The sequence below is a fragment of the Larus michahellis genome, chromosome 15 (genome assembly GCF_964199755.1).
Source record: "Larus michahellis chromosome 15, bLarMic1.1, whole genome shotgun sequence".
Lineage (NCBI taxonomy): Eukaryota > Metazoa > Chordata > Aves > Charadriiformes > Laridae > Larus > Larus michahellis.
Window position 1 is genome coordinate 3169475 of NC_133910.1, and position 12834 is coordinate 3182308.

The window sequence follows — 12834 nt, forward strand, 5'->3', positions numbered from 1 at the left end:
TGTTGAGGATTCATAGCAGATCCGCCTGAGGGGACCGAGCGCAATCCATCAGGAAAACCCCGAATTCCCAGTGTCCAAGAGATGCAGGGCTGTTCCCGCTGTCCCCCGGGGCAGCGCCGCTGCGGGAGGCGGCTGCTGAGCAAGGGATGCGCTGGGAGCGTCCTTCCTCAAACCGACGATATTCCGAAAGGCGTGAGCCCTCCCTGCTCCAGAAGCTGCTGATTCCGCTCCTCTGAAGCCTGGGGGCTCTTGCTGCTGAAGGTTATTGCTGAGCGCTCTTTGTGCAAAACCTTCCAGCCTGGCTTGGTTAGCCCGGGGGACTTCTTGAAATGTCTTTGTTGTGACGGATTAGGTAACTCCCATATTTTTTAATTTATTTTTTTTTTTTATCCATCAAAACAAATGCTGGTTTTGTCCTGCAGTATTTTTTGGGTATTTTTAGAATCGGCCTATCTCTAGTTGTACGCTTGAGGCTGGGAGAAAGGATGTTTCTAACGGGATGTGTTTTCTGGGCCTAATGTGTGTGCTGAATGAAACTCCGACCTTCTCATCGCTCTTTGTCGCTTCTTGTTCTTGTTTTCCACCTTCAAATTCATTACTAATCCCTGCGGTGACCCATCCCCTCATCCCAGCCTGGCTGAATTTCTTTGAAGACTCACTGGAAAGGACTCCTGTGGAAAGGTCTCTGAAACCCAGCCGTTCCTGGCTGCTTTGGAAGAACCCTGGTAGACTTTTTGATGCGTTGCTCCCTGAAAGCCACATTGACTTTCCCATCTCGTGTCCACCGGCTTGGTTAGCCCGGGGGAGTTTTTGAAATGTCTTTGTTGTGATGGATTAGATAACTCTGATATTGTTTAATTTTATTTTTTTTTATCCATCAAAACAAATGCAGGTTTTTGTCCTGCAGTATTTTTTTGGGTATTTTTAGAAATCGGCCTATCTCTAGTTGTACGCCTGAGGCTGGGAGAAAGGATGTTTTTAATGGGATGTGTTTTCTGGGCCTAATGAAGCTTGCAACGAAATAAATGACTTTTTTTGTCAAAATACGGAGAAGTATGAAAACTACCAGTCAGGCGAGTTACAGTGTATTGCTTCTGTGTGTCTTCTCTACCTGTGTTTAACCAGCAAAAAAAACAAAGAAAAGCTTTTGTGTTTCCAGATTGTTGGGTTTTCTTGTTTGTTTGGTTGGTTTTTTTAATTGGAGGATTAATATTTCAAAGTATAAATATTTCACAAAGAATGGAATATTCCGCTGTTGAAGGGAATATGGTTATAGGAATGTGTAGCTAAAAAGCTTCCTGTAATGAGTTAAGAATTGCGGGGTAGGACGCTGCAGTCGTTTGCTGTCTGTGATTTGCACGGCAGCTCAAATAAACCCGGGGGGTTTCTGAGGTTGTGAGGTTCTGCCCCTCTGGCCAAAATTCATCACTTTTTTTTTCTTTTTTTTTTTTTTTTTTTTTTTTCCCCTTCCTTTTTCCTCTCCTCTCATGCCAGTTTGTGGCCAGTGCAGCTGCTGGCGCTGCCCGCAGCCGTGCTGGGGAGGCAGCACCATCGGCCCCACTTCGGGCCAGACGAAGCTGCTGTCGGGCTGGATCCCAGTATTTTTCTTGATCTGTCACATCTGTTGTTTTGGGGGGCGGGGGGAATCTGTTCTGTGGTGTAGTGGGGTGATGCCGTTCCCGTAGCCCGGAGGGGAGCGGGTGCAGGGGTGGATGGGGGGGAGCACCCTGCACCCACCGCAGAGGGTCTGGGGGGAGGGCTGGGATGCCCACGCCGTGGGGACCACAGAGGGGCCTTTCCCTGGGGAACTGACCGGGAGGGAGAGCATCGTCAGCATATGCCGTGTTTTGTAAATCACTTCACATCCCACATGGTTTGATTTTGCTCATCTGCCAGATCCTCCCGTATAACAACAGCTACAGGGACAGATCCCCGCAAACAAGCGCAAACTCTGAGCGGAGCAGGCGAATGGTGCCAAACGAGATTGGTGTGAAGAGCGGGAAGGATATTATGGGAAAGATCCCTCCTGACCAGAGGAGGTGGGCAAAATAAACTGGTCTCCCAGTCCCCAGGTGAAGGGAGTCTTGGTTCACAGAATCCCAGACTGGCCGGGGTTGGCAGGGACCTCTGGGGATCACCCAGTCCCACCCCCGGCCAGAGCAGGGTCACCCAGAGCAGGTGGCACAGGAACGCCTCCAGGCGGGGTTGGAATGTCTCCAGAGACGGAGACTCCCCCACCTCTCTGGGCAGCCTGTGCCAGGGCTCTGCCACCCCCACAGCAAAGAAGTTCCTCCTCATGTTGAGGTGGAACTTCCCATGCTCACGTTTGTGCCCGTTACCCCTTGTCCTGTCCCCGGGCACCACTGAGAAGAGCCTGGCCCCATCCTCCTGACACCCCCCCTTTCAGTATTTATCAGCGTTGATAAGATCCCCCCTCAGTCGTCTTTTTTCCAGACTGAAGAGACCCAAGTCCCTCAGCCTTTCTTCATCAGAGAGGTGTTCCATCCCCTCAGCATCTTGGTAGCCTTGGTAGCTGGTGCCTTAGCGCTGGTTCAGGCTCGGCAAAAGGTAATACGGGCTAAAGCAGCTGTAAAGCACACAGCAAATGCTAAATAAATGTGAGGTTCGTTACAGATTGCACGTAAATGAGTGTGCTCATACTGACTCTTAAGTGGGGCTGATGAGCTGCAGCAGAGAACCTGCCCGGGGCATCCTCCCCCCAGAGCTGCTCCAGGCCGGCGGGGGCCGAGGCCGCTCTGTCACCCTTTGCTGCTGCTTAATCCCATCTTTAGAAGTTTATCAACCACTTTGGAAGGTCTTGTTCACAGAATCCCAGGTTCACTAGGTCTCTTGCAAGAATTAAAACGGGGCAGGTTGCTCTTCCCTTGTAAGCCAGACGAAGCGTTACCTGCGGTTGCCTTTCAGATGGAATCTGTATTTGAGAGCGTGAACAACAGAAGACAAAAATACTGGGTGTGGTTTTGTTACATCTTAAAGAAATGGAGGTATCGAGGCACAGGAAAAATCTATTTTCACGTAGCGATGAGGCGTGAGGGTTCATATTTACCATTTCAATCATATTATCTGGGGTGTTGAAATTAACCCTAAATAGAATCACAGAATGTGTTGGGTTGGAAGGGACCTTTAAAGGTCATCTGGTCCAACCCCCCCTGCAGTGAGCAGGGACAATCAAGCGTTATAAAAATCAAATCAAGCATTGTAATTTGGGAACCTCCGATGAAAGGTTGCACGCAAAATCCAGACGTGCCTATTGCTTTGAAATACCCGGGTAAGGCCCCAAACCGTCCTGCTTCTGCCCCGTAGCGACCACTTCAACCAACGATCCCCCAGATGTGAATGTTCCAGGATCTGGAACATTCCGAACATCTGAATCTGATTTTAAAAGTACGTTTACTTTCCTTGTCTCTCTCCTTCACCTTTCTCTGAGATGGCTCCAATTTCTTATATGGATTAATTTTAATTTTCTTCAACTCTGAGATTTCTTAACAGTTTGCCTTTAAATCTGAACTTCCATTGTCTGTAACTCCTGCCTTTGGGATAAATGGATCCCTGTAGTGCTGTTTATCTGAAACTGCTGGCCTGAGTTATGTTTTTATTTTGTCTTTAACATCTTTTCCTCTGTGAATTCCTTTGCGCGTTCCATTGAAATGTGAACAGTGGAAAGGCACTAACGGGAATTCTGGATGCTATCTCTAATAGTTTTAAAAATATTTTATCTGTTCTGCTGTTTTAAATTTTTGTTCTTGCAACTAGTTTTCCCCATACCTTTTTTTTTTTTTTTTTTTTTAATACTCAGGAACATTGAAAAATCCTGGGATTATCCTGGTTTTTTTTTGGAGCCCTTCTGCATCAAAGAATGAAATAGCACAATTCAGGTTCTTTTTTTGCCCATCATCACGTGCGTTTGCTCTTGTTCTGTGAGCAGAAGAACCTTGTCCCTTCCTTGTTGAAGTTATACCATGGGGGAGCTAAAAATAATTTTAGGACTGAAGGTCTTTTTCATAAGAAAGCCCATCTTGCAGCAGAGCTGTGGAAACGAAAGTGCGTGAGAAGTTCACGAAGAATTGCAAGATACCCGCTCTCCTCCAGGGGAACGGGGAGAGATGCCGTCAGGTTGGGCTCCCCATCGCTCGGCTGCCAGGAGCCGAAGCCGTGTCCTCCTTGGAGAGGCCGGCGATGGCCTGTGAGCTCCTGGTCAGGAGCGGGGAACGCAGCGGCGCAGCCGTGGGGAGGCTCTGGCCGCCTTTCCAAAGCCTGATCTTTAACTTAATTTATCTCGGGAATGGTGGGTGGTAGCAGCTATTCTTGGAAGGCTGAGGGAGGCTGTTGGCCATCAGCGTCAGCTAAAAGGGCATCTTCTGGTTATGAGAAATGAGAATATTAAGAAATAACCATTAATTAGAAGTATTTTGTTCATGTACAAGATTACCGCGAGCATTAATAGCGGGGGAAAATGTAGAGGCTCAGCATTGTAAAGATCATTTGCAGCAAGGGTAGCCCGGTATTTGGTGCTGAGTTGGAGAGATTTTTCTTCAGTATTAAATAAAGGACTTTTTATAAATGCCTCTTTCCCCGATTTAATCATTCTAAGTAATGTCAGAGACCAAATCCCTATTTGAAGTACAACACTAATTCCATTTAACTCGGAAGCCGCAGGTAGCGTCTCTACAGTCGGGTTGGCCGGCTGTCCTCGCCCCGTCACGACCTACAGCGAGGATGCGAATGAAGGGGATGGGTTCATTATTGGGTTTGTGCTCAGGCTTTTACGTTTTACCATGTTTCCTGTTTATATACTTGATTTTAAGGATTTTTTAAAAAATTTTTTTTTTTTATATATACTTGGACATGTATTCTCTGGGCAGGTACCTAATATATATTTCAAGGCAGCTGGGCATGGCGATGTAGGCTAATCCTGCTCGCCTTTCAGTCGTTGCTAGAGGAAAGCAAAGGCCAGATGTTGACCTCAGATCCTTTAATAGGCGGCAGGTTTAGAAGCTGCAGCTTTCTGGCGGGGTATGATGCCATGTTGCTGTTAAGTTATTTCTTAAATTATAGAGAACGCCTGGAGAGAGAAGATATTTCATCTAACAGAAATGCTTCATCCAGGGAAACCCTATTTAATTGCGAATGAGTTAATTGGGGTTTTTCATCTTCTGTTGCATTTCAACTGAGTATGATGTAATATATTAGGCGTTGAATTTTGTTAGGATTTATTAGGATTTATTAGGATTTCATAGAATTATAGAATGGTTTGGATTTGAGGAATGGATTTGGTTGGTCCCACGGTTGTGGGACCAACACAGGGGCCATAATGCCATAGAATTCAGGTATTTCCATCATTTTATCTTGTAGGTTAGTGCGCTCGAAATGGAAAATAAAAAAAAAGAATCCTTGAAAGCTTAATTACAGTATAGGTGTGATTAGAAGAGACACATCTGACAGTGCCTGCCACTCTTCCGTAATGGAATGAGTATCTCTGGGCTTTGGGAAACTGCGTGCGGTTTGGATTACGGAGCTGCCGTGGGGTGCCCTGGCAGTACCCAACCCTGGCTGCCGAGCAGCAGGCGGAGAGCACAGCAACTCGCTTTGGGAATGAGAAATACCGGGCACCAATACATAAAAAATGGATTTAAAGCTCTTTAACGTGCGAGTGACTTAACCTTGTTGCAGTCCCAGAGAATCACATACGGGTTTTTGTAAGTGCTTCCACCGAGGCAGGCACAAGATTTAAGACTGGAAGAAAAATGAGGTGGGATCCCCAAATGAGAAGAGATGTATGAAGATATAGATTCCTGGAGTACAGATTTATGATTTCCTTTTCATGCCAGTGAACCACATGTACGCTGTGGAAAGGATGATGAAGAGGGAGATAACTAATAATACCTTTTTTGCTATGGAAAAAAAATATAAATCAAGAATTAAACTGTATGATTCATGTACATTTGTTAAGGCAGAGACCGGTGCCCGTGCGCACTGCTTTAGAGGGACGTTTTGATTTATGGGTAGAAGCGAAGCAACACAAATGTACGTTCTTCCATAGCCTTAATGCAAACTGGCTACAAAGTTTGCTGCTTTTTGTTTTAAATTTGACACCGTACAAGGAGTTTCTGGTTGTAGTTTTGGTAGTTGTATTTCTGTCCCCTTGGCGACTTTTGTACTTAGACAGGCAGTGCTTCCAGCATGTTGGCCTTGGCCATAGAATCTGGAATGTGATGTCTCTCAAATTGCATACATTAATGCAGACATTAATACGGATCCTTGCATATATTTACCTTTTAAATGCTTTGCTTTTTTTTTCCTTTTTAGGTTATGAACTCAGTGTTTAAGACTTTTCTAGACTTGACATATCCAATAACCTCTATGTTTTCTGGAGCAGCTTTTAACAGCAGCATCAACAACATCTTCAAAGATAAGCAGATAGAGGTAGGTTGCTCGTTCGCTTTACGTACAGAAAATGATGTCACTGTATCTGTTGCAGCAGAAATCGCTTTCTTCCGTGGTCATATGAGATACGGGGCTGGGGGATTACTGAAAACATGTTAAAACCGTGAATGTGATGTTACATGAATATAGGAAGGAGCCTGTACTTTCATTTTGGTGGATTTGGAAAACGCAAGGAGTGGATTATTTGTAGCTACTTCTGTTCTGTTCGACAAAGGGATCCCATTGTCTGAGAGCAGAAGTTAAAATTCTGTCCCTGAAGTAGAATTGCTGAGGCTGGTTTGTCGTTATTTTTCTGCAAATCAGAAGAGACCCTTAGGGCACACCAGAAGAAGGGCTTGGAGAGGGTAGCAAGGGGTTTGGCTTTTTTTGTAATTTTTATTTTTGAAGCTAGAGTGAGCTTTTAGGAGCAACCAATTGAAAACTGCAGTAACGTCAGTGTGTGGTGTGTCCTGGTTTTCACGTGGTGACCTTTTGCAATGGCAAGACGTCGTATGGTTGTATGCCTGCGCTGATGGCCGCGTTCCGAATCCCGCCTGTCCTCTATCCCTCAGCAGCAGCAGTTTGTGAAGTGCGTTGTCCATGGTGGCCTTCCCGGATCACCGAGCTCAGGGAGCATTTGGGTAGTCTTGCAATCTTACCTTGTTTGCAGTTTTAACCAAATTGTTCCTGTGTTTGGAATCCTCGTGGTGAAAGATTATGTAGCAAATTCACACTGTATATACTTTAAATATATGTTTATTAAAAAGAATCTAAAACATTCCCTACTTAAATGTGAGTATGAAAGTAAGTGATTAATCATCATGTGGCTTAAAATAGCATTTTGCTGTGCAGAGGGGACGGCGCTGGGAGTTTTAGAGTGATAAGTCCTTCTGAGACTGGAATTATTTTTGTTTAGTTATTTCGGCAGCAGCAGCCATGCGCTCAGGTCTTTGATCACGCGTGTCCCCCTCTCAAGCACTCCAGCTCCTGTCTTTGGTTCCAGCCGAGCCTGATAGGAAGATGTGTGGTTGTCCGGTGACTACCGCAGCTCCTCTCCGCTTTGACGTAGCCAAGGAGCTGCCTTAGCAAAGCACTGGGACCTTCTCGGGGGTGCGCAGCGTGGTCTTCTCTGTGCTGTGAGCTGTGGATGGTACGTGGCAGTGTCAGGCTGTAGGTGACGCTGGGCAGAGCTTTGAGAAAGAGCGAGTAACAAAATGGAAGAAAATCTCCTCTGAGCTTAGGTGGCCCCAGCTTCCCCTGGTCTGTCTATCACTGCTTTGGATTTCAGCAGTCAGTTTATTGAACTTCCCTTCAAGATGCAGTCGATTCCTTCCTTAGGATTTTTAACAGCTGTAGTTGTATCATAGAGTCATAGAACCATAGAAGGTGTTGGGTTGGAAGGGACCTCTAAAGGCCATCCAGTCCAACCCCCCTGCAGTCAGCAGGGACATCTTCAACTAGGTCAGGTTGCTCAGAGCCTCATCCAGCCTGGCCTTGAATGTCTCCAGGGATGGGGCCTCCACCCCCTCTCCGGGCAACCTGGGCCAGTGTCTCACCACCCTCAGTGTAAAGAACTTCTTCCTCATGGCTAATCTAACCCTGCCCTGCTCCAGTTTAAACCATTGCCCCTCGTCCTAGCACTACCTGCCCTTGCAAACAGCCCCTCCCCAGTTTTCCTGGAGCCCCTTGAGGGACTGGAAGGGGCTCTAAGGTCTCCCCGGAGCCTTCTCTTCTCCAGGCTGAACCCCCCCAGCTCTCTCAGCCTGTCCTCACAGCAGAGGGGCTCCAGCCCTCTGAGCATCTTCGTGGCCTCCTCTGGCCCCGCTCCAACAGGTCCGTGTCCTTCTTGTGCTGAGGGCTCCAGAGATGGATGATCTGTTCTAACTTTGCGGTCACAGGAAGGTTCTGTCCGAGAGAACCCCAGTTCTGAGGCATCTCTGCCCACATGCTGAGGGTCGCAGGCTAAGTTGGATGGCTTCCATCAGATAAATAAGGAGAAATGCCGTGTGGCTTTGCAAGGACAGAGGCAGTTACTCCTTCATTCGTGTTATCGGCACGGGTTCACCGCTCGTGTCACTGGACAGCTGGAAATTGAAAGCTGCCGAAGTGTAAAGGGTCACTTGTAAAGTAACAGAAGCTGAACTAAGATGTTTTAAGCCTCGAACAAATGTTTTCTTAAAGCATTATTTCAAAGCATCCAAACGGCAAACATCTATCTTTTCTCAGTAGCTGGCGTGGTTTTGGAGGGGGGTGGGTGGCAGGCAGTCACTTCCAGCTGGAAATACAAATCAATAAGAGTTCGTTACAAACACAGGTTGTGTCTGGATGCGTGGCCACGACTGCCCCTTCCTGGGGGGATCCACAGTGATGGCAGCAGAACCTGAGACCTTCCTCCCCGAGGGGCTGGGGTGAGGACTGACCCTTGTGTCTCTATAAAAGCTTAAAATTAGGAAGCTCTGGGCCAGATCCTCCTTTTTCCTACCCGTGGGTGTGGGGTGGCTCTCCTGCACTTCCCACGCGTGCCCTCATCCCTCTTCTGCACCCGAGCAGAAGTTGAGCTGTTATTTCTGACATTGGAAGGGAGGGAGGTTTCCATTTTCTCTTAAATTTGCTCTCTAACATCCCCTGTAACGTAGGTGTCTCCCGATTCCCACAGCGCTGTTTGTGGGGTAGCCCTGGTTACCAGCAACCCCCGGGATTGCTGCTGCAGATGTCAGCCAGAGGCGGTCCACGACAGCAGCCTGTGCAACTTCTGCCAGCAAAACATGCAGAAATCCAGGGCAGGGCGCTTGAAAGAGATTTCTCAAGAAACAGAGTTATTGCTCCTCTGAAACTACCCATCCTTCCAGCAGAGCGCTGCGCCCTGGAGGTTTTATCCCCGACACCAGGAGCACAAAATGCTCTTGCGAGTCATGGCAGCGGGAGGTTCAGGTGTGAGGAATCGGAAAAGATTTTTATCAGGTCTTGTTTCAGACTTGAATAACGCTCTGTCCCCAAATTAAATGAAATGATGTCTGAGAAATGCAGTCTGTTACTGCCTGGTGGGCCTTGGGTTAGTTTCTTTCATGCGTGTGTTTGCACGAATATGAAGGGAAGCGCCAGATAGACTTTTTTCCCCGCTCCCCTGTTTTTGCTTAAAGTGTGGCTGCTGCACGGAGATCTGCAATCATCAGAGTATCTTTAGCATGGAGAGGCACCCCTAATACTCTCGTAGTCACACTTTATTCATCCGCCCTCCCATGGCATTTATACCAGATGGGTTGTAATACTTGTGCAGCATCTGTTAGTCCTCCCCGATTCCTCCGTCTTTGCAGAGCTGCTTAAGAGATTAAACTCGCTCGAAAAAACCCTCCTTCTCGGCAGTTCGGGATTTTGTACTGAACAGCTCAGAAACTTACACCAGAAATAGAGGCTGAGCAGAGAGGGAGCGCTTCCCAGCTCGTACCGATAGCTGGAACCCAAACCCTTGTTCGGCTTGAGTTTGAGGCACATCAGAGCTGTGCCAGAGAAGACCCGGACACCTTGTCCCGTGAACAAAGAGGCTGGCTGGGAAAGCAGGTCTAACCTCTTCAGTCTTGATTCAGTTTTGCTGACTGACAGAGAACCATCAGCTGTTGTTCTCTGGGCGTAAGTTCAATTTATTCAGGCAAGTCCTTCTCCTTCCCCTTTGCAGGCTGCGCTTTCACTGGGCACCATGGAGACGTTCCAAAACTATCCTCTCTCCAACAGAGGCCTCCGCAGCCAGGAGGCCAGTTTTTCCAGCCAGAGGGATGTGAGTTCAGACATGGCTGAAACAAAAATGAGAACTTCCCCTGCTGGGAGCAGGGTTTGTTGGCTTGGTCTAGCCCCATTGAATAGACCTGTAAAGCACTTAGGTCAACCATTCTCCGTACCAAGCAACCTCTGGGGTCTTCACAGAATCACAGAATGGTTTGAGTTGGAAGGGACCTTAAAGATCATCTAGTTCCAACCCCCCTGCCCTGGGCAGGGACACCTCCCACCAGCCCAGGTTGCTCCAAGCCCCGTCCAACCTGGCCTTGAACCCCTCCAGGGATGGGGCAGCCACAGCTTCTCTGGGCAAACCTGTTCCAGTGCCTCACCACCCTCACAGCAATGAATTTCTTCCTGATATCCAATCTAAATCTGTCCTCTTTCAGTTTGAAACTGTTACCCCGTGTCCTATCATTACACTCCCTGATCCAGAGTCCCTCCCCATCCTTCCTGTAGCCCCTTTAGGGACTGGAAGGGGCTCTAAGGTCTCCCTGGAGTCTTCTCTTCTCCAGGCTGAACACCCCCAGCTCTCTCAGCCTGTCCTCACAGCAGAGGGGCTCCAGCCCTCTGATCATCCTCGTGGCCCTCTGCTGGACCCGTTCCAACAGGTCCATGTCCTTCTTGTGCTGAGGGCTCCAGAGCTGGATGCAGTACTGCAGGTGGAGTCTCCCCCAACCCAAGCAGAGGGACAGAATCCCCCAGCTCGCCCTGCTGGCCACACTTCTTTTGATGCAGCCCAGGATGCGGTTGGCTTTCTGGGCTGCAAGTGCGCATTGCCTGCTCTTGTTGAGCTTGTCATCCACCAGCACCCCCAAGTCCTTCTCCTCAGGGCTGCTCTCAAGCCATTCTCTGCCCAACCTGTATTTGTGCCTGGGATTGCCATGACCCATGTGCAGGACCTTGCACTTGGCCTGGTTGAACTTCATGAGGTTCTCATGGGCCCACCTCTCCAGCCTGTCCAGGTCCCTCTGGATGGCATCCCTTCCCTCCAGGGTGTCAACTGTGCTTGCACAGCTTGGTGTCATTGGCAAACTTGCTGAGAGTGCACTCTATGCCACTGTCCATTTCACTGACAAAGATGTTAAACGGCACCAGTCCCAGTACTGACCCCTGAGGAACGCCACTCGTCACTGGTTTCCACTTGGACATTGAGCCATTGACTGCAACCCTTTGAGTGCAGCCATCTAGCCAGTTCCTTATCCACTGAGTGGTCCATCCATCAGCCTTCTTGAAGATCTGCCTTGAGGTCGTCTTGAAGATCTACCCTGCAGGACCCTTTATTCCTATAGGAAATGCTGCAAAGATTTGGGTTGTCCTCTTTGAGTCTAGGCAGCTTTGCGTCTCGGCAGCATTGCTCTGCGTCTCCTGCTGAAATGACCCCTGGCTTCATCACCACAAGGTACAAATTGAATGTCCCTTTAGTCAAGAGGCCGTGACTTGTGCTCTTCCCTCTTTTTCTTGGGCTCTGGTGGCTCAGGAGCTGAGGCAAGGAAGATGGTGCCTGCTGGTTTTCGGTTGGGGTTAGGGAGAGCTGAGCAGTTGTGTGCTCATCCATGGTGAATGCGATTATGGAAGACTTGCTCTGTGTGCTGGATGAACTCCACCTTGAATGGAAACAGTTGGGTGAAATGCAAGAATGGCTGCACTGGGTGGGATCAAAGGTGTCTCTAGCTTAGGGTCGGGTCTCCAGGGGAGGCCAAAAGCAGCAGTTATTTAGTGACCTAGATAAGAACCGAATATATAAAAGGCAAGTCTTCCCTTCACGTTGTCCTCCAGCAGTAAACAGCCTAGGGATCTCTCTAGGTGAGAGTTAGCATCAGACCCCCACGCTTCATTGGAAAGAAAAACAGATACCAGAAAGAAGGTGATCTGTGGTTTGAGTCATGAAGCTTCTGTGCTGCTCTGTGTGCCGGACAGTCTTCTGCAACAAGTGTTTCTTGCTATTAAAAAAAGGAAATAAGGATTTTTGGCTGCCCTGGTTCTGAACAAAATGTTTGCGTAAGAAACAAATTTATGAACTTAAACACGGGGCTGATGGGTTTTTCTCCATCCATGCAGGTGTGTGTGTCTGCAGCTCGCTCCGTTAGGACACGGGGGTTGTTGCTTTGGTTTGTGTTAGGGAAGGTGACAGATTTAGTAAAATTGGGGCCTCCTCTGTTGCAGGATCTGTGGATTCCTTACTTCACCATCACAACGGATATCACTGCCTCAGCCATGAGGGTCCACACGGACGGTGAGTGTGTAGGCGGGCTGTAAATAATGGTGTGAGATTCAGTGTCACCCCTTCTTCCTGGGATCTTCCTCGCCTTGAAATTTGTCTTTCCTTTTGTTCCTCCCTCCTCTGTTATTTGCTGAGCACCAGAGTGGTGGTACGCAGATAACAAGGAACAGAGCTGTTGGGAAGAAATTAAATGAGATGCTGTGTTCACGAAAATGGGTCCATTGGCACCATTCTGTTTCCTTAAAACATCCTGCAAAGTGCGGGTGTGTTAGCCATAAATCATACGTAACGCAGCCAAAACACTTTAAGATTCAAATTCCCCGTAACTGAAGCTGTTTTCTCAACAAAGAGACTCCTGTGCCGGAAGCAGAGGCTGGGTTAGGTTCTCGTTTGTGTCC

At 48.1% G+C, this 12834-nt stretch overlaps 1 protein-coding gene across 3 annotated transcripts in view; it reads left to right on the plus strand.

Moving 5' to 3' along the window:
• PNPLA7 (patatin like domain 7, lysophospholipase) overlaps nucleotides 1-12834 on the plus strand; it is a 137552-nt gene that overhangs the window by 104008 nt on the left and 20710 nt on the right. For all 3 annotated transcript variants that reach the window (XM_074609343.1, XM_074609344.1, XM_074609345.1), the window contains 2 exons: nucleotides 6328-6444; nucleotides 12379-12448. In XM_074609343.1, coding sequence (XP_074465444.1) covers nucleotides 6328-6444; nucleotides 12379-12448 — 187 coding nt within the window. The remainder of the gene's footprint in view (nucleotides 1-6327; nucleotides 6445-12378; nucleotides 12449-12834) is intronic.